We start from the raw sequence: 26,300 nt of genomic DNA, 5'->3' as shown, positions 1-26,300 counted from the left end.
TGTGAACAAAGAAGCCCTTCTTTGTTTCTGCTCTTGCCCTTTAGCTGTCATTGTGCAAAAATGATATTTATGCCATCCAGGATTTCAGCCAGTGGTTTTCATCCACTGCCATCTGATTACAGCTTAAAACTGTAGCCATAGATGTTGTAGTTCCTATAATGATGGTATTAAGTGCTGTCATACTTCCTGGTAACCAGCAAAAAGGAATGCTGGTTGGGAGTGAAAAAAAAGGGATTGATGTATATCACCTCCTTGGTAAACATGCTGCTCTGTAGGCTGCCAGAAAATACAAGTGTTTATGGATTTTCTGCTTCATTATCACTTCTCTTGGGAAGCTATTTTGGGGTTAATAACTGAATTTCCCTTCCTACTTCTTCAATAAGGTGGCCCACGATGCAAGTCTTGCTTTCCTGGCCTTCAGCTACTGTCTTCAGAACTTTGGTGGTGTGAGGAACTGGACATCTTAACTAGTCATGCTTGACAAATAGACATTGGCAAAAATATGCCCATCACTGCCTGTAAATCCTAACCTGCTTTCAGCCCATGAAGCTTAGCTAAACAGGTTAACCGCCAGGAGAGTCGCACTTTAACCCAACAACCATTGGCTCTCTGGCTATTTATCATGCTTCTGCTTTTAGCATGTTTTTTTTGCAGTGATCTGATAGTAATGAGTCTGCTAAGACCATGTGAGATAGGTGAGTATTGGCATCTGTCTTTATCAATGGATTAGCCATGGCACAGAGTTCTGTGCCACAAACAAGCAATATCGTCAGGAACAGAGACAAGGTGAGGGCTTCCCATGAACAACTTCAGGCTTCCAGGTGTAGGATGTGTCCTGCACTGTAGTTGTCTGCTTGTATTCAGAGGATTTAAATCCATTGAATTCTCCACGTTTGCAGTATCTTTGATAGCTTTTCTGATCAGTTCTTTCTTACATAGGTGATGTAACAAAATTTGGCCGTGGGGATTCTGCCTCTCCTGCTCCTGCGACCACACTGGCCCAGCCGCAGCAGAACCAGACACAGACTCACCACACGACTCAGCAGCCCTTCCTCAACCCAGCCCTGCCCCCCGGGTACAGCTACACTGGGCTCCCTTACTATGCTGGAATGCCCGGTGTTCCCAGTGCATTCCAATATGGGCCAACCATGTTTGTAAGTGTGACAGCCTAAACTGAAACCCTCCCTGTGTACCACTCTGGTTTTGTTTTCTCCAGCCCAAACACTCTACATCTTGGAATTATAGAAAGGTTTGGGTTGGAAAGTATCATCAAAGATCATCTCATTCCAATGCCCCTGCCATGGGCAGGGACACCTTCCACTAGACCAAGTTGCTCAGAGACCCACCCAGCCTGACCTTGAACACTTTCAGGGATGGGCCATCCACATCTCTGGGCAACCTGTGCCAGTGCCTCACAACCCTCATGGTGATGAATATTTTTCTTATAACTAATCTAAATCTACCTTCTTTCAGTTTAAAACAGCTGCCCTTTGTCCTATCACTAGAGAGCCTGGTAAAATGTTTTTCCCATCTTTCTTATAAGCCTTCTTTAAGTGTAGAAAGGTCTCCCCAGAGCCTTCTTTTCTCTAGGATGAACGGCCCCAACTCTCAGCCTGTCCTCATGGGAGACAGGTGTTCATTCCTATGATCATCTTCGCGACCTCTTATGGATCTGCTGTAACAGGTCCACAGCTTCCTCATACTGAGAACCCAGAGCTGGAGTCAGTATTCAGATGGATTCTCATTAGAATGGAATAAAGTCAGCTTCCCCAGTCTGCAGGCGATCTCCAAAAATATGCAACATGAGAAAATACCTGCAACCCCACCCAGAAGAAAAAAAAAGTAAAAGGCCAGAGCTCATGGACTCCTGTCCAAGTTCCTGTAAATAGATGACAGCTGCAGCTTGTGGATTTGATGTTCCTGAAAGCCCTTACTAGTCTCTGGAGAGTCAAGGGCAGACCCAAAGCTGAGTCAGTGAGCTGAGAGAGCATGGAGGGAGGAGACCCCATTAAGTCAGAAAGCAGGGCCTGGAAGTCTCAGGAGGAAAGAGGTTATTTGGGAAGAGGTGCTACTCCAGGCAGAAGGGTAGATGAGGTTATTTAGGGCCCTGTAGGGATAGTATTTTATGAACAGCCTCAAGCAGGAATTGTTGTTTACTTTGATTCTGTGGTTGTTGTTCTCAGGTTTGTGGGTAAAAATTTGCTGTTTACATTCAGCACATGAAAGAAATACTCAGCCTGTTCTGAGGGAGAGCTGCACCGCAATCACAGGGACAGCTCTAGGAGAAATCCTGGGGCACAAATCCACTATAGCAAGTTACTGCTCTAAGCAGTGCCATGCCATCTCAGTCCTCCCAACTTCAGACTGAATTCCCGACATGAGGTGGAAGGTGCCTTTCCCACAGGCAGAGGGAGCCTGTGTCCCACGTAACGACGCTTTTTGTTCCTGTCCTTTGTCCAGGTGCCTCCAGCATCGGCTAAACAGCATGGAGTCAACCTGAACACGGCGTCGACTCCCTTCCAGCAGGCGAGCGGCTACGGCCAGCATGGCTACGGCACAGGTAAGCCCTGAGCCCCTGCTTCCCCGTGAGCTCCTGCAGCACCACTTGCACACCGTAACTCCCTGTCTTGTGCACACCGGCAGGCTACGATGACTTAACGCAGGGAACGGCAGCTGGAGATTACAGCAAAGGAGGCTACAGTGGGTCATCTCAAGCACAAAACAAATCTGCTGGCACTGGACCTGGGAAAGGTAACACTTCAAGACTGGAGGTTGCTCTGGAGTGGGATTTAGTAGGGCAAACTCCCAGTGCTGTGCAGTCAACACAGCAGTCAGCTCTAAACAGGGTCATGATCCAAGCTGTTTCTCCATCTCCCTTATACAAAATGCTTTTCTAATGGCACAGTTGTTCCTTCTAAACTCCATAGTTGTACTTTGCATAAGGGTTTCTGTGGCTGATGCACAGCTTGGTCCAGTTATACATGGGAGAAATGGTAAGCTGTTTCCTAAGCCAAAGCTTTCTTTGCTGAAGAATATAGTGATTCTTCAACAGTGCTGTGTTTCTGAAACTTGAGCAGGACAGTGCTGTTGCCGAAATGATCCTCTGCCAAATCATAGCTAGATTTTAAGTTTTTTGGTAGGCACCTGAGACAGCTGTGTGTTAGGAGCAGGGTGTGCACTTTACACATCTCTGGGCTGTCTAGCTGGTCCTGTACACCCTGTAACTCATAGCATTGTGTCATGCCTGGAAATGTTTCCTTTGTGACCATAAAAGCTGAAGAATTTATCCAGCTTTATTTTACAAAAGCTTTATTCGGCACATGCTGGTTAGATCTGAGAAGTGTATACTGGGCTGCTTAGCACTAACTGGCTCATCCTTGTGCTCAAGCAGGTACCAAGCATTTGCTGTGCATTTGAAACACCAAGTGATCACACTCTCTTTAGTGGAGAAGCAATCAAGAAAAGAGCAGTGTCCAAGAATGATTACAAGCTTAGAGCAGTGCCCTTGAGCCCAATCCTCTGATTCACTGAACAAAGCAACTATTGGCTTTATTCTGATCCAAGTGAAATGATCAGAGGCACCCTTTATAAAACTGTGAATAAGTGTCTGGTTTGAGCCACCTCCATGGCGAGTGTTTCTGAGCCTGTTGTGGCACCAGCCAGTCCAGCTGGAAGCCAGTCTGAGCCAGTGACGCTGATTCTGTCAGGGCAGAGGAGCACTGCAGACCTCACTCTTCTGTAGGCTGCGGAAGGACAAGGGCTCAGATGTATAGGAGACGCTGAGTTTCACCAGTCAGGGCACTGCTGGAAAGCTCTTAAATGCTTCAATAGAGCCGAATGCACCTCTCATCCTAGGGAAAAGCTGACTTTTTGTGAGCTTCATTGAGTGCTCAGTGCAGCCAGCTGCTGCCTGGTGCGCATTAGAATCTGAGTGTTAATGGCTGGGTTGTGGACCTGAGTGATTTATCCCAGTGGGCTTTTGCGGTGGGAACAAGAAGCTGAGCCCCTTCTTTTGCTCCCATGTGGGGTGCTGTGGGTCTGAGATGATGGAGAACCAGCAGGGCGGTGCATCCCCTGAAGCTGCCAGAGGTGCCAGGAGCAAAGCTTGGGACCGTGCTGGCTGGGGAGGTGACCTTCTCACTGATGGTGGCATTTCTGTTTTCCAGGTGTTTCTGTGACCTCAAGTAACACGGGTGTGCCTGATATCAGCGGCTCAGTCTATAACAAGACTCAGGTGAGGAGTGCTGGACCCTCCTCCCTCAAGGCCCAAGGCTGATGATTTCTATTCCCAGGCTGGCCAGTCCCAGGGTCAGCACGGCATCTCTGACACTGGCTCTGTTTACTGCTAGAGTGAAGCCTCATCCTCTCTCCCACAGTTCCTGTGATGTCAGCTCCTGACAGCAGCTGCTGGCAGAGGCTCAGTGCTCCCTGTGCCCACACTGTGCCAAGCCAGCAGTGTCCTTGGTGCAAATTAAGTTTTGGGTGTTAGCATTTTTAGTTAAAATAGTCCCCTAAGCAGGTGAGTTGAGAGGCTGTTTGCTTTCCATCAGAGGGACCAGGCAGTAGTGACCACCTCTAACACCTGCAGGTCCCTGTCCCACACTCTCCTGTGGCCATTGCTCAGTGTGCAGCTTCCCAGGCAAAACAGAAAGTGCTTTGACAAGCTGTGGTGTACATTGGGCTTATGTCCAGCTCCTGTTTCCTCCTCCCTGCGCCCTCAGCAGGGAAAGTCGGTGTCTGGCTGTGATCCATGCTTACAGGTAGGAAGCCAGCTGTCAGCTCCATGCTTAGGGGTCAAGCTTTGGCCAGCAGGAGGAAAATATTGCTGCAAGTTCCTGTGTTTTTGTTGGGCTGCCCTGGATAAGTTGAGTAATTCTAGGCTGAGCACACTCAGTGGGAGGAGGACTGATTAAGCAGCTGCTGCCATCCCATGTCCCTCTGAATGAAAAGAGGTCGGGGAAAAAAGCCCACAATGTCTTGTGAAAATAAAAATGTCAAGAGCCATTAGTGCAGAAGTATGAGGGAGAACAGGAGCTGAAACTCATCCTCTGGTGTGCTTGCAGGTATTCAATGTGACTTGGCTTCCTCGTGGGGTAGGTGAAAGGTTCAGGTGCTGTGTGTTTGGGCCAGTCTTGTTCTGGTCTGGTTGGGGCTACTCACACCAGTCTCTGACGCTGTGCCCACTGTCCCCTGTGCAGACATTCGACAAGCAGGGATTCCATGCTGGCACTCCACCTCCCTTCAGCCTGCCTTCTGCTCTCGGATCGACTGGGCCCCTGAACCCTGGTGCTGCCCCGGGGTATGCTCCAGCCCCGTTTCTCCATATCCTCCCTGCGCATCAGCAGCCTCATTCCCAGATGCTGCATCACCACCTTCAGCAGGATGGGCAGGTGAGTCAGCCCCTTCTGCCTTTACAGCATTCCCAAGAGCACATTGCTCCCCCATCCCAGCAGGGTCTCAGGGTGTTTGTTTCCTTCTGTTGTTTGCTTTGCTCCCCGGGAAAGGGCCTTGGCAGCAGTGGCTGTTGACCAGCTTGGGGAGGGAACCTCATGAAGTTCATCAAGGGGAAATGCCTGTCCCTTGGGAGAAAACAGCCCCGTGCACCGGTGTATGTCAGGGACCACTCAGCTGGAAAGCAGCTCAGCAGCAAAGTCCCTGGAGGGCCTGGTGGGCATAAGTTGACCATGAGCCACCAATGTGCCCTTGCAACAAAAAAGACCAAGAGGATCCTGAGCTGCACCAGCCATGGCATTGCCAGCAGTCAAGGGAACTGATCCCTGCCCTCTGCTCAGCCCTGGTGAGGCCACAGATGCAGCATCGTGGCAGTTCTTGGCTCCTCACTGTGGGAGAGATGTGGATGTATTGGAGAGTGTCCAGTGAAGGATTGACAAAGAGGCTGGATCATGTCTCCTGTGAGGAAAGGCTGGGGGAGCTGGGACAGTTCAGCCTGGAGAGCACTGAGAGGGGATCTCATCGATGTACAGAAAGGGAAGATGTAAAGAGGATGGAGCCAGGCTCCTTTTAGTGGCATCCAGTGGCAGGAACAGGGGTGAGGAGTACAAACTGGAACACAAGAGATTCCCTTGGAATATTAGAGAAAATGTTTTTGCTGGGATGGTGACCAAGCACTGCCCAGAAAGCTGGTGGAGTCTCCATCCTTGAAGTTGTCTGAAGATGGTGCTGGGCAGCTGGCTGTAGGTGATCCTGCTTGAGCAAAGGGTTTGGGCAAGATACCTCAAGAGATCCCTGTCAGCCTCAGCCAGGCTTTGACTGTGTGGAGAGTCCATCCCGCTGTGGATTGGGGAGGGATGGTTTGCAGGGTGTGAAGCCAAGGCAGGTGCTGCTGTCCCCTGTCTGGGGAGGAGGGCAGGACGTGAGCACTTGTGCTGTGATTCTGGAGAAAAATCAAGCACCCCCTTGCAGGTTGCATGTCAGCTCTGATCTGGTTTCACCTGCATGTGTGTTTACTTTCCTAAACATTCCCTGGAAAAAACACTGTTCAGCCTTTGAGTCCAGTAATAGGACATGATTTTGCACTCCAAGTGTGTGACATCCTTGTCTGGTGTGCCACCTCAGCTCACCTTGGGAAAGCTCCTTTGCTGTGCCTGGCCCTGCTCCTCATTTCCCTTGTGCTTGAGCCTGTTGTGGGTGGGAGGCAGTGGGATGGTGCATCCCTGAGCTCCTGCTTGGTGTGTCCATGGTTGCTTGGCCTGGATTGTGGGATGTAGAGATGGTGCAGGGCAGAAACAGGGCTGTTCAAGGGGAAGCATTGCTGTGCTGCTGGGTGTCAGGGCTGTCTCTGGCAATGTTGGGGTGGGTTTGTCTTCTTAGGATTGCTGGTGCTATGGCAGCTGATGCCCCTGTCTCCTTTGTTTCCCATTTCTAGGGTGGATCTGGCCAACGCAACCAACCCAGCACCATGCAGCAAAAGTCTCAGGCTACCAAAACCGCCTATGGCACTTCTCCATACTGGACAAACTAAATCCAAAACCGGGGAGGGGGGAGAGAATGAAAGGAGAGGAAGAAGAAAAAAAAAAAACAAAACAAAACAAAAGAGAAAAAAGAAAATAAAAGCCGAAGCCCATTCCTGGAATTATTAGGAAAAGTTAACTGCTCAGCCAAATGTCTGTGCGGGGAGAACTGCAGCCAGCCAGCCATCCTCTGTGTGACTCGCCTGCTTCCTCTTTGAGTTGCTGTTATATGTAATATATTTATGTATGTATTTGTAAATGTAATAGAGCCTAAATGTGGTTTTCTGCATCTTGCAGCCTCTTTTATTTTCTTTGTAGGAAAACTAATTATTCATATTCCATCTGCACCAGGGCATCCTTTTTGTTTGTTTTTTATTTTAAGCTCTATGGGTTTTGTAACTCTATCAGACAAAGACAAACTGCGCCTTTTTTTGGAGCTGGAGCCCTTTTATTTAATGCAGTTCTAAATTCAGACAAATAAGGAGACTTGCCCTCTAAAAAATCCAAATCAAGGTGTGTCCTGTTGGTTTGATTTTACCCCCCGGCCCCCAATATAGCTGTTATTTTAGAGGGGGAAAATAAAAGAAAGAAAAAAAATGTTTTGTGGGCCTTCCCTTTTCTTTCATTTCCTCCCTCCCTCCCTCTCGCTGTGGAAGACAAGCTCTTGTGTGCAGTTTCATCACTGTGGCCTTGAGCTACAGTCTCAACTTTTAATTTTTCAATTTTCTAATAATAATTAAAAAAAAAGGACAGGGTTTTATTTTTTGTTTGTGGGGGGGGGGTTTGTTGTTGGTGTTGTTTTTCTCTAGCAAGAGACTTTGGATGGCTCAGTGTGTCCTGGAACCTCCTTTGCATCATTAGAGGCAAAAACTATGTAGCGGTTTCTTAAATAAAAGTATAAGCTGTGTCTTGTACCTCTTTTTGCCCTGAGCCACCTTCCCAGGAAAGCTGGAGCTACTGGATGGAAACTTCATCTGTCCCTCCCCACTTTTTTTAAAACAAAGACCTTGGAGGCAACTCCTGGTCCTTCTTGTCCTGCACCAGTGCGGTGAATGTTCTAGGAGTTTAAATTTCTTTATAGCCCTTCCTCCACCTAATAAAGATCTGAGCATATCACTGGTGTTTGTCTGCATTTTCAAAGGCTCCAGGAGCAGTTTAACTTCTACAGCCTGTCCCTTTCCACCTGCTCCTGCAACAGCAGCCAAGCTGGGAGGGTGAGAGCAGCAGGTGGGTTTGACAATAGTGAGTTCATCTGTGTGCTGAGAGCTCTCAGGCACCTGCAGCAGGGATGGGATCCAGGGCAGCACCCTCATTCCTGCCATGAGCATCTTGTCTCTCCTTTTGGTATCTCCTGGGGTGGTGCTCTGAGTCCCTGTGAGAAGCTGGGATTGGTAAGGATGGAGCACAGCTGCAGCTCTGCCCTCTCTCTTTGCCATGAGGTCCACAGGCTCCACTGGGAGGAAGGGCAGGTGTGTGACGGCTCTTGAGGGAAGTCTGCCCCAGGCTTATCCTTCTGATCCTCCTGTCCCCATGTAGTAGGGGAGGTGGGTAGATGTGAAGCACACAACAGGAAGGGGGCTTTTTTTCTTTCAGGATCCACAAGAAAAAAGAAGTGTGTTTCTACCCTGAGAACCATTTCTCTGTTAACAGAGAAACTCTCTCTTGGGCCCTGTGAGACCCAGTTGTCACCCAGCCTTCCCCCAGCCTCTGAACAGCACAAGAACTAAAAATGGCATTCCTCTGCCCTTGCTCAGGTTTTGATACTGGTTGAACTTCAACAGCTGCTCCAAGCCCTTGGCAGCTGCTGCCCCACTGCCACGAGCTTTGGGGCCTGAATGTCAAGGAGAGCAAAAATGTTTCTGCAGGCTGGGGCTTGTCAGCTGTACAAGGCTGCAGTAGCAGCTGAGCCCTCACAGCAGCAGCCCCTTGTTTACCCCCTTCAAAACACAGACCTCCCCAGAGCTGCCTTGACACGCTTGAGGTCTTGTTTATAGACAAGCTTGTTTATAGCTGCCCCGTGGGTGTAGCTCAGTTCTTGTATGTGTGTCACAGTCCAGAAGCAGCTGGAGCTGGGGAAAGGCAACAGGTGAGAGTTGGTGCCAGCCACCAGCAGCCCCTGAGCCTCAGGTCCCACACCTTCCCAGCTACTCTAGGGTCCTGCCCGCAGGAGAGCATTGCCTTCAGCCACAGGCAGGCTCCTCTCCTCTCTGTGAGACTCAACAGAATGTTTCTCCCTTTCCCTACACTGTCACTTCGGCAGAACTTGGCCTGTAGCAATTTCCTCTCTAAGTCCTGTTCCACTGATTTCAGAGCTGAGGTTGCCCAGCTGCACTTGGCCATCAAGGAAAGGAGGGAAAACCCTCCTTCACAGCCCCCACAGCTTAGCCAGTGTGGGGTGGGCTGGAGCCTTTGCCCTGCCTTTGGTCCCATGCTGCTGCTGCAGGAAGCAGCTACTGGCAGTTCTGGGCAGCCCAGTGCTGTGGGGTCAGGCAGGAGATACAGGCAGGCCAGATCCCAGACAGCACCATCGCTCCTGGTCCCATTCCCCAGTATGGAGACTCCTTTGGGAAGGCAGCTCCAACAGGCCATCACCCTTCCTCCAACTCAGCTGTGCAGCAGAAGCACTTGGGCCCCAGCCACATTTGACTCAGCAGTTGCTGTGCTGCCATCCATACCAAGTGCAGCCAGTGCAACTCCCTGACACTTGTCCTGCTAATTTTAGCTTGACTGCAGCAGCCGGGGCACTGAAAACACCCTGCTCACCTCCTGAGCCTGCAGGGAACAGCGTGGGACAGGCAGGGCTGGCACCTGGGACGGCTAGCAGCCATGACCTCAATTTTTCTGCCAAAGTGGCTCCCTGACCCAGCGGTCGAACTCCTCCTCTATTACAGCTGGTGATGGGGTCAGCGGCTCTGACCCAGGAAGAGGTGACCGGTCTGGGGAGATGGTCCCAAAAGGCATCGCCTTCCCAAGGCCCGGTGTCTTCCCTCAGCTGCTGGCAGGAGGGCCCTTTCAGAGACTGTCAGCTCTTTAGTGATTGTCAGCTCGTGATTCCAGCTCAGCTCTGCAGGGCAGCCTCCAGGCCAAGCCAGACCAGAGAGAGACGAGAGGTTCGTGTGGCTGGTTCCACACGGAGGCAGCTTTATTGTGAGTCCGTACTCCGGCGAAGGAGAGAGCCAGGGACGAGAGCTCCCTCTGTCCCACAGGGGCAGAGGCCTTAGCTTTTATAGGGATACAGGGGATGGGTGAAGACCAATGGGTTAACAAAGGATCTGCATAGCTTCTCCTAAAGGATTGTGGGTCTGTCTTTTCTCGCCATGACCAAAGAAGTGGTTGCCTTTCCAGGGAGTCCTGCTGGGGGATTACAAAATCTCTTAGCAGAGATCCCTCCAGGGCAGGGGCTGGGCACACCCCACACTCCTCCACCGTGTCCAACCCTTTCAGGAGCACCATGCTCCTGCCCTGCCAGGGCAGAGGCCAGCAGCAGTGGTGGAGTCCTGCATCCCTGCTCCAGTCACATTAATCCATGAACAACCTTCTCACTGGTCTCCCCCTTCCTGACTTGGGAAGACTTAATATAACTGCAAAGCTCTGGCCTTTTGCCAAAGTCCTTCTCTAAATCAGTTTGTTCTTCAGTCTCAGGTGCACACAGCTGTCAAACAGCAGCTTTATTTTGCGATAAAAGGATAGATTATTTATGTATAAATATGCCTATTGATACCATGGCAGCAATGAACTCATCAACAGCTGTTATTCAAAGCTTTGAGTAACCCATGCAACCAGCTCAAACATGAAAGTAACAGCACGGAGATATTTTCATTTCATATTTTTATTAGTAGACAGATGTGCAGAAAAGACAAAATATAACTACTGAAGGAGAAGACAACACAAAAATGCATCAGTTAATTCTTTCTGGTAAATTATACTGAAGAAAAAAAGGAAAAAGATCTGGGAGTTCAGCTAAGAAAACTACTAAGAAATCTAGTGTACCCTGCTGGTTTCAGAATGGTTGAAAACTGCATTTGAAGGGACATGTAGTTGCAAATGTAAACGCTAATATTGGCTGAAACAGGAGAAACAGGGTTAAGAAAAAACCAGAATACACAGAGCAGGTAAACATTTTTCTGCAATCTCTTAAATAGTTCAAAAAAATCCCCTCATACTTCAGTTGTATTTCAAAAAAAGGAAACCAGCAAGTCAACAAGCAATGACACTGCACAGGACAGTGGGGAAGAGAAATTAGTCTGGTTAATGTCGGAGCTCTCAAAAGAGGTTGCTTTTTTGTCATTAAAAAAGGGTAACAGAAGAGTCATAATAATGCATCTTACAACACCAAGCTTGGAAATACAAGTCACTGGAGAGCATACAGTGAAGACGGTCAAAAGTACAAGGGAAATCCTGAAAGATGCAGTATCCTCATTTCCAACCAAGTCATCAGCAAAGCCAGTGTTGCCACACTCTGCTCCTTCACCCCCCCAGCCTCCTGAAAGCCGGAGGTTGGTGCCCCTGCCCTGGTGTGGCCCCGAGTCCAGTTCTGCAGCCGGGCGCATCAGGGGCCCATTTGCCAACCCTGGCGGTGCCCTCTCAGGGCTGGTGTGAAGCCGGGGGTGTCCCACACTGTCACTAGACACAAGGGGAGGCCCACTGCCGGCTCCAAAAAGCACTTGGGGCTGAGTCAGTACTTGCTGGAAGAAGGCTGACACCTCAGGAGGGTGCAGCTGCCTTCCCAGATAACATGCAAGCAGGAAGGCAGGCGACCGAGGGAGCGTCGGGGACGAGGAATCGCCACTGGGCTGCCTTCACTGCCTGCGGCCAGAGGGATGCACCGCCGGGGCAGGGACTGTCCCTGCAAACCCCAGCCAAGCAACATTTTGGAAACAGATCTGCCTCCCTCACTTCATGCGGAGCTCCGAAGGCCTTCCTCTCCTCTCCTCTCTCCTCTCCTCTCTCCTCTCCTTTCCTCTTGCTCAGGGGAGCGCACTCGGAGCATTTGCTCAGTCTCGCCCCCGGACGAAGCCACGGAGCGGATCCAGAACAAAGCCTGTTCCCACCGGAGCACCCTCGAGGGACCGCAGCTGGTGACGTACCATGGAAAACCCTGAGATACACGGAGGGAAGGCGCAGGCTCTGGTCAGGGTGATGCCTCTGTACCTGTGGGGACCGAGGGTCTCGCCCAAGCAGGGCCAGCACCTCCGATCTGCTCCCGGGGCTGCCAGGCCCGGCTGCCGATGGAAGGATCATGCGAAAGGGGGACTCGGGGCACGGCACCACAGCCAAACACGAGCACGCTGCAACGGGGGGACGGCGCCGAGGGCCTGAGCGTTCTGAGACAGGAACATGCGGGATCGCTCTGCCCATGACGGAGCGCCCTAAGCTCTGCCAAGGGCTCCCAAAAACATGCGGGAAGCTGAGCTCGGGGCACCAGCTGAAGCACGTTGCTGAAGAGCCTGTGAAAACCTGCTGCTGGCCTGCTCTGGTGTCGGGCTGCACACGCCCCTGTGCCCCAGGGAGCCGGGCAGGGGGAGCCCGGCACCGCCCGCGTCTGCCCCGCAGCGCAGGGACAGCCCGGACACCCCCGCGGGCACCAAGGCGAGCTCCGAACGCCGCAGCAGAGCCGCACCTGCCCACAGGTGACCTACACAAGCGACAGAAGGCGGCTCCAGCTGCTCAGGGCTGCGGCTGCAGGAAGCAAGGGCTGCCGGCCAGCACGGGGCAGGAGGCTGCTGGTCTGTCCCACTGCCAAAAATACGTCCAGCATGAAGGATGGCCCGCTGGGCAGCAGGATGCACAGCTGCTCTCCTTCCTCCGGAGTCGGGCAGCTGGCAGCAGATCTCAGCACAACAGCTAAACTGAACTCTTTCAACCCTATCCTCGTCTGGAAGAAGAAAAAAAAAAAAAAAAAGCAACCCAGGGCTCAGTTGTACAGACCTGAAGTGTTAAGTGTTTATTTTAGGGTTCATATCACAAGCCTTTTCCAGAGACAAAGCTGATTGTGCCCTCTGGGGCTCCAGGGACCAGCTATTTCCTAACTTAGCAGGCTGAAAAGGAATACTGTACCTTTCAGTGACAACCCATCAAGCTCAACACACAGTAGCTTTACACTCTCTGCCCCACACCTTATAAAGGAAAAGCCACCACCACAAGGCTAAACGAATGTACACACGCTATAACTGTAAATGGAGCAGCTAAACCTTGGCAATTTGCTTCGTGGGGATTTTTTTTTCTTCCCAGTAAATGCAGCACTTGAGCTCCCGAAAACCCGGCTTCCAATGGGTTTGTTCCAGCTTTAAATACATTAAACATCTCAATGCAAGACTGTATTTAATTCAAGAATCTAAACAGAAGCAAACCTGTTTTGCTGTGAGCGTTTTGTAGAGAAGTGAAAAGGGGAGTTCTTTTTTAAAAAGAAATCATAATACAGTGATGAAAGGGTTAAGAATGCAAGAATTCAGACATTCTGTGGAGGGTCTCTAAGAGGTCCATAAAAAAGGAGCGAACAGATCCATACAACAGGAGACAGCAGGAGACAAAGTTTTGTGTTGGGTTTTTTTTTTTCTTTTTTTTTTTTTTTTTTTTGACACCCCCCCCCACTTTTTTGCTGGACTGCTGCTAGGTTACCGCTGCTCCCTTCTGGCCTGAGTCGGCAGGGCAGTACAGGGGCATAGAGGGAGCAGGTCACGACTCCTCGTTGCCAGAATCATCGTCATCGTAACAGTCGGCATCCTCCTCCTCCTCGTCTTCGTCGTCAATGTCGTCATCGTACAAGTCGTCATAAAGCAAATCTGAACTGTTGTCATTGGAAGGCACTTTAGTTTTGATGCAGTACTCTGCCAGTGTAGTGGGGACCTTCACGCCATCCTTCTCTGCCTCAGCTTTGGTAGCCAAAACCTGTTTCCTGTGGGGAGAAGGACACAGCAGGAACATAAGCAGGGCCATGGGCCTGCAGCTCAACTCCCCACCCTCCCTCCAGGCCCTGCCCAGCCCTCCTGGCAGCTCAGGGTCAGGGGAGCTGAGGTTTGCAGGAAGCACCACAAGCAGAACTGGAAACAATTTGTTTCCTGCAGTCCCGGGCCTGGGAGCACGCCAAGGGTGTTTGCAGCACACACACTCTCAGCAACACATGAAATCAGTTATTCCACAGGGCTCCACATTAGAGACCTGCCAGAGGCCAAAGCAAATTCCGTTCACTACTGTGATGGTCATGGATTTCCTAAAATGATTTATTGACTCTCTCGCTGGCAACTCTTCCACAGTGTGCTCAAAACTGCAATTCCCACAAGCCTTTCACAGCTCTCAGCTCCCATTGGAGGGTCAGAGCAGCTGGGGCACATGGCAGCACCCCAGGACACAGCCCCGGGCTGGCAGAAACCAAGTGTTTCCCATCACCCCGGGGACAGGCCTGGCTGCTGCCTCCCAGCAGGGAGGAACAGATGGGAGCCTGTCCCCTCACCCACGCACTGCTTGTCAGTCTGCCATTCCCTGTGTGGAATACACCCAGCTCTGCTGGAGCCAAGGGAGCTGCAGGATTCTCTGCACAGACAGAGCCCCGCTGGCCCCACGCAGGACCTCATCCTGCCTGCCCAGCTGGCAGAGACAATGCTGATGCAGCCTTGTGCCAGCAGTCCTGCTCCAGGCTAGGCTGTCCCTTCCACAGCAGCCCTGGCCCACGTTCACATCATCCCCCTGCAGCTCCTGACGAACCATGGGCTTCTGCAAGGGCAGCAATGAGCAGTGCCTCCAGCTAATCCAACCCCATGCTGCAAGCCCTTGACAAATCCTGTTGATGCTCCTTTGAATTGGAGGGACAAGATTATGATTCATGCATGCTTTAAGCATAGAAATTAGTAGGATGCAGTCAGTTTGCATCACATCCCAAGCAATGCATGGCTCAAAGACAAGCAGGGACTTCGACTGGAATTTACTAGTAGCTAATAGGTTTTGCAGAGCATCACGACATATTAGTCTGAAAGAACAACAATTTAAAGACGTATCAGTCCAGTCCTCCTGCCCCAGAAGTTTGCACTGCTTCTCTGTGCTGAAAAGTCTGGAGGGACCAGAAGCATGGACTTTGAATAAGACACTGAAATTAATTTCTAAATTAAATTCTACTGCGTGAAGCTGGTTTCAGCAAATTCTAGAAGCAGCCTGTTTGATAGGATTCAAAGCAGGAGCCCAGCAGCCCAGCATCACACACTGCAAAGCTTACCTTATGATTTCAGCGTACTCCTTGTCTTTTCCTTTACTGTCCCTCCATTTCCTGAACATGACTGATGCATCCACATTGGCTGGGGAGAATGTGTTGGGCTCATTAAGCAGAGAGATTACACTCAGTAAGATAGTCCTGGAAGAGGTAACCACAACAGCAGAGTCAGAGCTAATGCATTCAAGGATTCTGGATGCCCACAACTTCTTTAGGTATTGCATCATAAACTTTTTTAAAGTTAAGTCTTAAGCTGAAGACAGTGTTTTAAGTGAGAGCAGATATTTATGAACCTCAGACCCTGGTCATTGGTGTAGGGAACGTGATACAACACAAATCTCATGTGACTACAGACCATCATGTCTGTGCATGTGCTTGAGGCAGGGCAGCAGGCAAAGCTACAATCAGACCAGAATTCAGCTCATCTGTACCATCCACAGATGGTGTGGGGCTGGAAACCTGCTCTGTAAGCTGATCCTAGTAGCTTGCAGCCTCCAGCAGAAAGCCAGGCTGTTTGCCTGCCACCACTATGACCCAAAGCCATCAGAAAACGCTGCACTGCTTTCCCCCTGCCCCGCCGGGTGGGGGGAGGCTGAGGCTGGGGCAGGTGTCTCCTCTCCTCAGCTCATGCCCCATTCAGGCTGCAGCGGCAGCTCTCGAGCACAGCAAGGGGAGGACAGTGGAGATGCTTTTCAATGCCCAGGCAAAGCACCAGGGCCCAATGGGATTCAGCTGCTGGTACTAAGCAGAGCCAACATGAGCCAGTCACATAACCCCGGCAGGCAGGCAGGCAGCCAGTCAGTCAGTCAGTCTTCTGGGATTTCGAGCCAGGTGCTCTGTTCTGCTGGCATTTACCAGCTGCAAACACCATCCTCTTGCCCAGAGCTTTCTCCTGCAGTTCCTAGAACCTTTGCACTTGAGAGATGCAGCCTTTGCTGCTCAGGCAGTGCCCCAACCGGCACAAACACCCACACCCAGCCACCGGCTGTGGCTGCCACCACGGCAGTCACCTGTCACAGTGGTCCTGCCAGCAACAGCTTCCCTTCAAGTGGAAGGGACAAACAAGAGACAGAGAATAGTTCTTGAAACACAGAATTACCTAACAGCCACTTCACAGACCTTGATTAAAGGAGACTGAGAGCCGCAGTTGCGTTTGCACTGATTTAGGGGCATGTTCAGAGCGCATCTACCAGATCATATTTCTGGGTACAATTCCAGGAAATGCTTGGTCATTTGGATACTGAGTATCTTGAAAGGTTTTGAAAATAAACACTTGTGTCTGGACAGACTGTTCAGTACAGCTATCAAGAGAGTCTTATACAATTTATTTTCTAAATTATATAATTCTGTATGAAAAGAGAACAGCAGCTCTGGAAAAAACTGTCTCATTGGACTGGAATGATGAACATAAGAGATCATTTTCTACTTCATCTCAAGAACTCATTTAAGAGCCTTTGATTCTCTGCAAACAGGCTGCAAAGCCAGCATACCAGCTCCAGCATCATGCAGCAGCTTTCAAGTAGAGCGAACAAAGTCTAGGGAAGGCCAGGGACAGGAATTCATGTCTGCAGTTAGCATCTGCTCTACCACACTTCCATCAACAGTGAGGAGAAGCCAATTGTCACAGTGGTGTCCAGACACCAAAGTCACTGCAAAGCTACTTAAATACACCAAGGCAACTGTATGAGAGGTGAAGCTCTCAGAGCTCTTCATTCATGTCCAGCACATCAGATCAGCTCCATCACTGCTGATATCCTTAAGAGCTGGACAGAGTCCTCCAAGTCAAACCCGGTTGCTGTGGACAAGGTACAGTAACAGAAAGGCACCCCAACATGGGGGATCTGACAGGACTAAAACCACTAAAAAAGTTCAGCCATGTGGGACTGAAAACCTCAGCACCAGACACAAACTGCATGGGCTGGATACAGGCTGAGTCCCTGGGATATTGTCAGGGATCTGTCTGCCCCTCAGACAAGGTTCTCTAGCATGGAAGGGAAGCCAGCAGAGGATCAAGGAAACAGACCTGTTAAGGACCTTTTTTTCTTATATATCAACTGAAAAAGGCTCAGAGACAGACCAATTTTGTCCCAAAGAGACATGATATAGATTGGCTGGTACTCCCAACCAGCACATCTTTGTTGAAAAAGGATTTTTTTAAAATTCCAGCTGCTATCCATATTGTAGCCTCACACAGCCACCTCTAGAGGTAGGTATAGATTGGTCCAAGTGCATTTTTGCCCTCTGGTAAAAAGTAAAAAGTTTTAGCCTAGGCTGCACTGACAGTCATGTAATTGCACCAAGCTGTTTGTGGAATCTGCCTAAATCTTAGGCAGCAAAAAAAAGCCAAGAAAAATGGGAATCCTCAGGAAACAAAGCAATAGTGAGACAGTACATCACCTATCTGCAGGAGATACAGGTGTAACAGTATCTTGAATGCTGTTCTGAGTCCTGGCCTGTGCAGTTCAAGGACAGGGGAGACTGGGGAGCTGTGGAGGACAACTAAAATGATCAGAGAGCCTCAGTCCTGAGCCTTGCCACCACACACTCAGTTCCATGGGACACAGGAAGCAGTATTTTCTGCCGAACAGCTCAGAGCTGCATTCCTTCACATTTTGCTGTGTGTTTGCTGTATTTACTTATGCCTGCCTCACCTAGCTCCCAGTGATGGGAAACTCCATACTGATTGTGTTTAAAAAAATAAATGAGCCTGCCTGACACCCTTAGAGGTAGAAGCACAGGTGATCTCTCATGGTTGAAGAATGAAATTCTCCTCTTCAGACAGTTCAACCCTGCTGATCTGTGGGCAAACAGTCAACACTTGGCAGGATTTACAGAATTCAGCAGCTAAGGAGCAGCCCTCCCACACCTTCGGTCCCTCTGCCTCCTGTCTGACACTCTGGAGTTTTCCCAAGCCAGATGGGACCCCAGCAGGATGTGCTGCTGTTGGCACTCAGCCCAATGGGTGATAACAGTGCAGGCTAGCAGTGGAAGATGAGTTTTATTTTCATCTGCTAATACACTCATTTGCTGAGGAATGTTTTGTCAAGTCACTCTTAAGCCCAAGACGTTTCAAGAGCATAAGCACCAAAAACTGCAACTGTGGTGAGGGAGAGCAGAAATTAGAGAACAAGGTCTGTGTCAGTCTCTAGGGTTGAATATAATGAAGTACTCAACATGTATGTGTGATATATGTAATTAATGCCTAAAGTTGTTTCCTAACTGAGTTAAGGCTTGTCACCTAGTTGATTCTTAATTTGACAGGGTCTTGTAATGAGAATGAAATTCAGCTGCTGTTTCAAAAACATGGACAGGTTAGGCCTTGAATGCCTCTGGTACTTAGTAATCCTTTGTATTTTTGGCAGGAAGAAAACCACCCATCTGCTCACGACACCACTCAGCAGGAGAGGAGACAGACAAACAGTGGAAGGTGAACAAAAGGCAGAACTCTGCAAAGTTGCTTCTACTGGTCAGAATACTCAAAAACATCCTGTATTGGGTTTGCAGGGCCAAGCTTTGGTAGCAGGGGAGCTACAAGGGTGGCTTCTGTGAGAAGCTGCCAGAAGCTTCCTCCATGTCCAGCAGTGCCAATCCCTGGCAGCTCCAAGGTGCCACTGGTCAAGGCTGGGCCAAATGGAAAGGGCGGTAATGCCTCTGTGATAATATATTTAATAAAAAAGAAGTTATAATTGTGTGCAGAGAAGAGTGGAGTGAGAGCATGTGAGAGGGACAACCTTGCAGACACTCAGGTCAGTGTAGAAGGAAGGGCAGGAGCTACTCCAGGTATTGGAGTACAGATTCCCCTACAGCCTGTGGTCAAGACGATGGTGAGGCAGCTGTGCCCCTGCAGCACAGGGAGGGCATGGGAGAACAGAGATCCACTTGCAGCCCCTGGAGGAACCCAGGCTGGAGCAGGGAGATGCCTGAGAAGAGGCTGTGCTCCTGTGGGAGACCCATGGAGAGAGAGAGTAGCTCCTGCTGGAGCAGCCTGTCCTTGAAGGATTGCATCCTGTGGAAGCATGACCCATGCTGCAGCAGTCTGGGGAGGACTACTGCCCGTGGGGTGGACTCACTTTGGAGAAGTTCAGGGAGAACTGGCTTGCCGTGGGAGGGACCCCATGGCACAGCAGGGGAACGCTCCTCATCCTTAGCAGCAGGAGAAACAATGTGTGATGAACTGACTGTAACCCCCAGTCCCCTAACCCCATAGGAGGTAGAGCTTGGAAGGAGGGAGGGGCAGGGGGAAGGTGTTTTTAAGGTCTTATTTTACTTCTCATTATCCTGCTCAGATTTTGTTAGTAATATTTAATTAATATCTCTAATTCTAGCCTATTTTGTCTGGGATGGTGTTTGGTGAGTAGTGCTCTCTCCTGGTCCTTATCTGCTGCTGAAGAATAACAGAACAATGAACAGGTAGGTAGGGCTGGGAAGACTGGAATAGCTCAGGTAGAGTTAGGCTGGGAGCAAAAAGGTGAGCTATTTCTAGTCCCAGGCAACTTCAGGACACCTAGGAAGGTATGCAACACACAGACGGGCTCGTGACTGAGGGGTGGACCTGACCAGAGAGGCCATCACACAGGTTATCCACCAGTGTGAAACACACTGCTTCCATCAAGCAAGCCACATGAGTGAAATATCCCTGGAACAGAGGGTGGTGGCTGGGTGGCAAACTGATTGCATTCAGCCATTGCCACAAACATGCCAAGGCAAGAGCTACATGCTCACCATGGTAGAGGCAACAACAGGCTGGCTGGAAATGTATCCAGTAAACCGTGCCACTGCTCAGAACGCAATCTCAGGTCTTGAGAGACGCATTTTGTGGCGGCATGGTATCCCAGAGAGAACTGAGTCAGGCATTGAGACTCATTTTCAAAATAACCTCATAAACTCTTGGGCAAAGAAACACTGAGTGAATATATCACATCACTTATCACACACAAACCTCTGGAAAGACTGAGAGATGCTGAAGACTCTTAAGAGTGTTAGGTAATGGGGCACAAAAGCACTGGGATGCAAATTTCACAGAAGCCACTTGGCTGGTCAACACTAGGGGATCTGCTAATCACCATGGTCCTGCCCAAACTAAGCCCTGTGGACACAACCAGGCCAGCTGGCCCAAATTAACCAAAGGGATATTTCATACTATATGACATCAGCTCAGATACAAAAGCTAAGGGAGACAGGAGGAATGGGGGACATTTGTTACATTACAGTGTTCGCTTTCTGGAGTGGCCTCTACGCATGCTGAAGCCCTGCTTCCTGGGAAGTGGCTGAACATTGCTCACCAGTGATACGGAGAGATTAATTTTTTTCCCCTTTGCTTATGCACACACAAGCTTTTGCTTTAGTAAACTGCTTTATCTCAACCTACAAGTTGTTTTCCATGTTATTTTCCTCTCCTCTGTCCCACTGGTAATTGGAGTAATAGAGCAGCTTGGTGGGCACCTGGCACCTATTTACACATACTTTTCCACTAGTGCTATCTTGAAGAAGATACCAGTGACTGGGAAACACTTGAACATTTGAGATAATTTGTCTTAGGAGTATGAAACTCTGTGAAGAGGACAGAAAGCTCGGCACTGTCAGCCCAGTATGAGGGCTCAGCACAGCACCCCAGTATGTTCAGACAGACTTGTAAGTCTGGTTCCCACTTGATTCAAGCCTGAAACCACACAAAATCTTAAATTCCCTCCCAAACCTCTCCCAACATAGGCCTTAAGGTCTTGCAGAGATGATAGGCCTTTGAGATCACCACTGAACAACATGTTCACAGTTACCTGACATTTTGAGTAGGGTTCCACCTCTCTGATGGCAGCTCTCCACTTTGTGGGTCATCTACAGGTGGGTGAAGAATTGAAATACATACATCTCCATTCTGCAAGACAGAAAAGAGCACTGAGAATAGCTTGGCTGGAGGCTGAGGTCTGATGACTCAAATCTACCACTCTGGCTGTCTTCTGAGCAGTTTAACCTTGTTGATATGAACATTCCAGTGCCAGTAAAAACCAACAAGGACTGGAAATGGTTCTGAATTCTTCCTGGATCTGCTTTATACACAAGGGTTAGCCTGCAAACTGACAAAAAAACCCACTCTAAAGTCAAGAGGTTTAAAGAATGTGGCAAAGCAAGCAAAAATAATAATAACATAACATAAAACTAAATTGGTCTCCAGACAGCAAGTACTAGTCTCACAGTGACATAAGCTTTAATCACAGGAGACCCAAAGTAGGGTTTTTTGTGTTCCCAGTGGTAGCTTGAGTTAGCTACAGGAATTTTTGAATTGAAAGATTTAATCACCATCTACTAGCTCAGGTATGAAAACATTACTTCTCCCAAGACACAAGGATGTTGAACAGATGGTGTGGGGCAGGTTTACACAGCTCCCCTAGGACACAGGTGTTCAAAATACCAGATGAAAAAGCAGGAGATGCTCTCTGAAGGTTTCACTGAAAATCCCTTCCAGCATGCAAGAGGAAGAATATTCTGGCAGCATATGGAAGCCATACAGCCACATAATCCTCAATATGTGTTCTACTCACCAGTGTTATGGCCTGAATACAGATTTAAAGCTCCATAACATCTATTTAAGAAAGCTGTCAACCCAATTCTCCATCAGCAACAGCACTCTGACACAACTGCTTTGTAGGAGTGCTGGAGCAGTATCCACCACAGCTGATATCCTCCACCGAGGCAGACTCCAGGGACTCATGCGGTCCCAGTGCCTTACTGCAGGATGGGATGAAGGTGCAGATGAGGCCTGAGGCCAGCCAGCAGATGTTGGGCTTTTCTCTCCCTTGCAGCCAGCTGTGGGGTGAATCACAAGTTCCAAGACGCAGCCCCACACCTTCAGCAGGCAGAGCCCCAGCTGAGGGGCAGCACTCACGCTGTCCCTTGTTGCCCTGGCCCAAGGCACAGGCTGATGACAGGATCAGCTCTGTTCAGGACTCCAGGCTGGCAGTTCCCCACACACCTGATCTCATGTCCTTCCAACACTGCTGGAGCGCAGAGCAGGGCTGCTCACAGCAACAGCATCTCTGCCTTTGAGCCCAAGCCAGTGATCACAGCTACAGATAGCAGCAGCTCACCTGGAGGGTTGTGATCTGTATCCAGATTTCAGTGGTGCATTAACCCCACCAGGTATGCTAATCTAGCAGGCCCTTGTCACTTTGAAGCAGGTTTTAGTCAAGAACACGGCAATGCAGCACCTGGAGCTGCTAAATTCCAAAGGACATACTTATGCTGCTGGAACAGTTTGCTATAAGAAAGCAGTTTCCCTTTTAGGACCCCAACAGACTTGTGAAATCTTGGAATTTTTTTAGTATCATTCCAAGGTGAAGTTAACTTTACTAATGTTAGATTATGCTCACTCTGCTCTGCTTTTACTAATAATTTCTATTAGTTTTTCCTTTAACCTTTTCCTGGGAGAATGCAATGCTGGTGGCCTGGAGGAGGTAGTGCAGCACTTGGGAGAAGTTCCTGAAGCAATCAGGTCAGCAGCACGTGGACAAGCAGATACTCAGCAATATGAAGATACAGGGAAGCAAGGATGTGAGAAGTTTTCATCTTGTTGCAATCAGTGTTTACATGTTTGGAAATTGCACTGCATTAAGAGTCTGGAAAGGCAAAGGTATAACGGGGCCTGATGAGATCAGCACCAGGTTCTAGGGATCAGGATAGTCAGAGGCCAAGCCTTTCCCTGCATGCATTTTTGAAAGACATAAACAAGGAGAATGGGGTATTCATCTGCCATTGAGAAACAGCCTACACTTCTATCAGGACTGAGACCTGCTATGTCATAAAAATAAAGAGCAAGGGAACGCAGTTTTACCAAAATTCAATTAGATGACCCAAGTAAACTGGAGATGGGAAAAACGCATTACTCAAGCCTCATTGCTCAGAACGGGAATGTCAGCCCCAGCCTCTCCATCTGGTCCTACCAGCAGATTCTGTAAACTGCTACTTTCTTTCACCGTCCTTGCACTAAGAGGGTTTTTTCTCCCCCCTCCTCCTGAAAAACCCTCAAACATCAAACACTTTGCTGAGATAACTCCAAATGAAACTGAGACTATCCCAGTGCCTCACCTCCATTGCTTAAATGTTGTTTCCAAAACAGCCTGCAAGCTGCTTCAGATTCCCTCAGCTACAAAAAATACTGCTACAAACACAAAGCACAAAGTTGAGAGGTCGAGTATTTGAAGAGTAAACCCAAAATATACCCATCAAGTTTTGGGTTAGTTTCTCCTCCTACCTTCAGTTGTTTCTAGCCAATTTTTCACCTTTCCTACCAGGACTGGGAGAGGGCCTTTCCAAGCCTTGTTTTTGTACATTTCATTTTGGTAACCATTTCCCACTCACCTCCTGCATGAGGATTTCCAGATTCAGAACCAACATCCACAGTATGGGTCTGCATGGGATACATAATCTGAGGATTTCAAAGTTGTCTTTATTTATAGATCAAAATTCCATGTAACTGAAACAGAGCCTTAAAGAGAAACACCGTCCTTGGCTACATGCAAGATCCTGTGCCAAGTACAAGGCCGACATCAGAAAACTGTCAGATTACTGATTTGAAGATGTCCTCAGACTTAGGGCAATCCCCTGATTAGTCAGTAATTAAAGCTGATTACTATTCTGTTCTACACTGAAGTTTGGCAAGGTTTCTAGCCATTTATTACTGAGCCTTCAGTGCTGCTCTCACCGTGATATTTGAAGCACACCCATTCCAAGCTGGGCATTCAGCAGCAAGAACTTATCAGAAAGGGCTTTCCAAGCCCAAGCCATCAACAGAAGCCTTCATTTGTTCACAGCACAGAAGAGAATGACATTCCTGTTTTCAAGTGGGTTCAAAGGAAGCCTGCAGAACCTCACAAAAGAAAACCTGTGATAAGGTGAGAGACCTGCACCAACAGGAACATTTTGAAATCCTTTAGCCCCCAAAACTATAGAACCAGTGCTCCTTAGCAGGTTGACATTCTTCTAGGATATCCAAAAGTTCAGCTAAGATTTGGCTGACCTCCATTAAAAGTCAAGTTTTGAACCAAAACAGGCCTTCAGCCTTCCAATACAGCTCTATGGAACTGGGTGATATTGAACCAATTGCCTCTATACAGAATCATTCCTCTTCTGGACCTGCTGTGTAGTTCTATTGTGATCCAATTACCGAGAGTCCACAGCCTTGACTAGCCTCTGAAAGTAATCTATACACGTACTGAGTTTAAGGAAGCAGAAAACTGTCTCAAACACCCCAGAAAAAGTTATTTAAAAAACACCTTACCTCATAAATGTTGGGATGCCACATTTTGGTCAGGAATCTGAAGGTAGGTGGTGAATATGGATAGTCAATAGGAAATTTAATGTGAGCCTGGAAAAAAGCAAAATATTTTAGTTATGAAACAGAACACAAAAGACCAACAAGCAACAACTACAGTGAAAAGATTGGGAAAAAAATTCATTAAGGCTACTAAACTGCTCATTTTTTAAGCCAGTGCCCAAGTGGCCCCACAGCACAACTCTATACAGTTTCTTATGAGCAAAACACTAACTGAATAAGAAAAATCAAAACACCTGGGCTGGTAATGCTCAGAAAACAAGCCAAAATGCATTTACCATGTCCTAATTCAAAAAACACTATTCAACAGCTGTTGTTGAACAGGGTAAAATATACTGGAAAAGTTTTAACTTGAGATAGTACTGCTGTCTTTTTGGGTTCAAAAGCAGACTAAAAAATGTTTACTAAGCTGAATAAACCTGGTTTATATTTGCCTGTACAAATATTTTAAATTACTCTTCCCATGAAGAAAAAAAAAATTGTTACATAACTTGTGCTAGTTACTTTGCCTTTGTTTCAAAGTTAAGTTGGTCCATCCACCTGTGTTTCTAATACTACATATTTTGCCACCACAGGCATTTTTGTAGTCTCAATTTCATCTGCATCTGTTTAATAAATCAGTGCACCTTGAGAAATATTGATGGGCAATGACAGCAAACATCTTGCAGCGGTCAACAACCATCTGTGGGGCATGACTCTGAGGCAAGGTGGTTGTGGGAAAGCTGCAGAGATCCTAGCACCGGATATTTACTTCTCTGTGCTGTCCTGGCATTCACAGCAGCCTGAATATGGACTGATCAAGTGCCCAAAATACTTCTGTCTGGAAGGTGGACTTGCATGCTGTTTGCTGCACTGTTGAGCACAAACCCTTTCCTTGGAACTGCTCAACCCACCAAAAAGTCCCACTGCCAGCCCAATGTGGGATCTCCAGAGAAGCATCTTCTGGTCCCTCAACCACAGCCAGACTCATGTGCAACTGAGAATGCAAGAAGAGATGCCAAAAGCAAGATTCACATGGTAAGAGCAGAATTCCAGGCTGCTCTCTTCCACTTAAATACCTAACCATGCCACTAGTTCAACAAGACAAACTATGGGAAGTTTTATTCCATAGTACAAAGAAGCAGACAACCAGATGGATTACAGAGCTGTTAGGTACCCAGTTTCACTTACCAGCATACACCTTTGCCCCCCAAATTTTACAGGATCAGAGTGCCAGGTAGTCAAGAAAAGAAGGTTTTCTGTTCACCTTTATGAAAGAAATTAATCAGCTCACATGGCCTTATGGTCTGTACATGCCTACTCAGGACTGTATGTGGGTATGTTCCAGCAGCACTGAGTCCTCACTCCGCAGTCATTTGTCACAGCACACTCACAGCCAAGAAATTTATGATCCACTTAAACAATCCCAGTGTTTAACATCAGTTGCACAAAGTGCATTGTTCCAAGAGCAGTGAGTGTATGACTCTTGTCACCACACCCCTGCAGAAGAGAATCCTCACCACCACACACTGCTGCAGCAAGGACATGCCTGCCCTACAACGTGCCACCCTGCACTGGGAGCAGAGCAGAGATCTACCCAGGGCAGGGCACGTTCACTCCAACTCAAGTGCTTGCAGACTCCTCCAGACACTGGGGTTTTCCAAGAAAGCCCATTCCTGTGCTTACATGCAGTTTTGTGAGATCTAAGACATAAAACAGCACAAGGACTGAGATTAAAAATGCAAGAGACAACAAAGCTCAGGGCTGAGCTACCTACAAGATTTCTAAGCAAAATCCATCTTCTACACAGCCATAGCTTCCAGGT

At 48.6% G+C, this 26,300-nt stretch overlaps 2 protein-coding genes across 5 annotated transcripts in view; one reads left to right on the top strand and one right to left on the bottom strand.

The window, feature by feature from the left end:
- Positions 1–7,049, top strand: part of UBAP2 (ubiquitin associated protein 2) — a 200,415-nt gene extending 193,366 nt beyond the window's left edge. For all 4 annotated transcript variants that reach the window (XM_069001108.1, XM_069001107.1, XM_069001106.1 and 1 more), the window contains 6 exons: positions 940–1,154; positions 2,461–2,560; positions 2,644–2,751; positions 4,167–4,234; positions 5,199–5,390; positions 6,887–7,049. In XM_069001108.1, coding sequence (XP_068857209.1) covers positions 940–1,154; positions 2,461–2,560; positions 2,644–2,751; positions 4,167–4,234; positions 5,199–5,390; positions 6,887–6,982 — 779 coding nt within the window. In that variant the 3' untranslated portion in view covers positions 6,983–7,049. The remainder of the gene's footprint in view (positions 1–939; positions 1,155–2,460; positions 2,561–2,643; positions 2,752–4,166; positions 4,235–5,198; positions 5,391–6,886) is intronic.
- Positions 7,050–10,784: 3,735 nt separating this feature from the next.
- Positions 10,785–26,300, bottom strand: part of UBE2R2 (ubiquitin conjugating enzyme E2 R2) — a 54,185-nt gene continuing 38,669 nt past the window's right edge. The window contains exons 2-5 of the mRNA XM_069001130.1: positions 24,443–24,529; positions 20,946–21,043; positions 15,178–15,312; positions 10,785–13,866 (exon numbers count right to left, since the gene is read on the bottom strand). Coding sequence (XP_068857231.1) covers positions 13,647–13,866; positions 15,178–15,312; positions 20,946–21,043; positions 24,443–24,529 — 540 coding nt within the window. The 3' untranslated portion in view covers positions 10,785–13,646. The remainder of the gene's footprint in view (positions 13,867–15,177; positions 15,313–20,945; positions 21,044–24,442; positions 24,530–26,300) is intronic.

This window comes from Aphelocoma coerulescens (assembly GCF_041296385.1).
Source record: "Aphelocoma coerulescens isolate FSJ_1873_10779 chromosome Z unlocalized genomic scaffold, UR_Acoe_1.0 ChrZ, whole genome shotgun sequence".
Taxonomy (NCBI): Eukaryota; Metazoa; Chordata; class Aves; order Passeriformes; family Corvidae; genus Aphelocoma; species Aphelocoma coerulescens.
The sequence above is the reverse complement of the archived record's forward strand: the minus strand, read 5'-3'. Positions and strand labels throughout refer to the sequence as shown.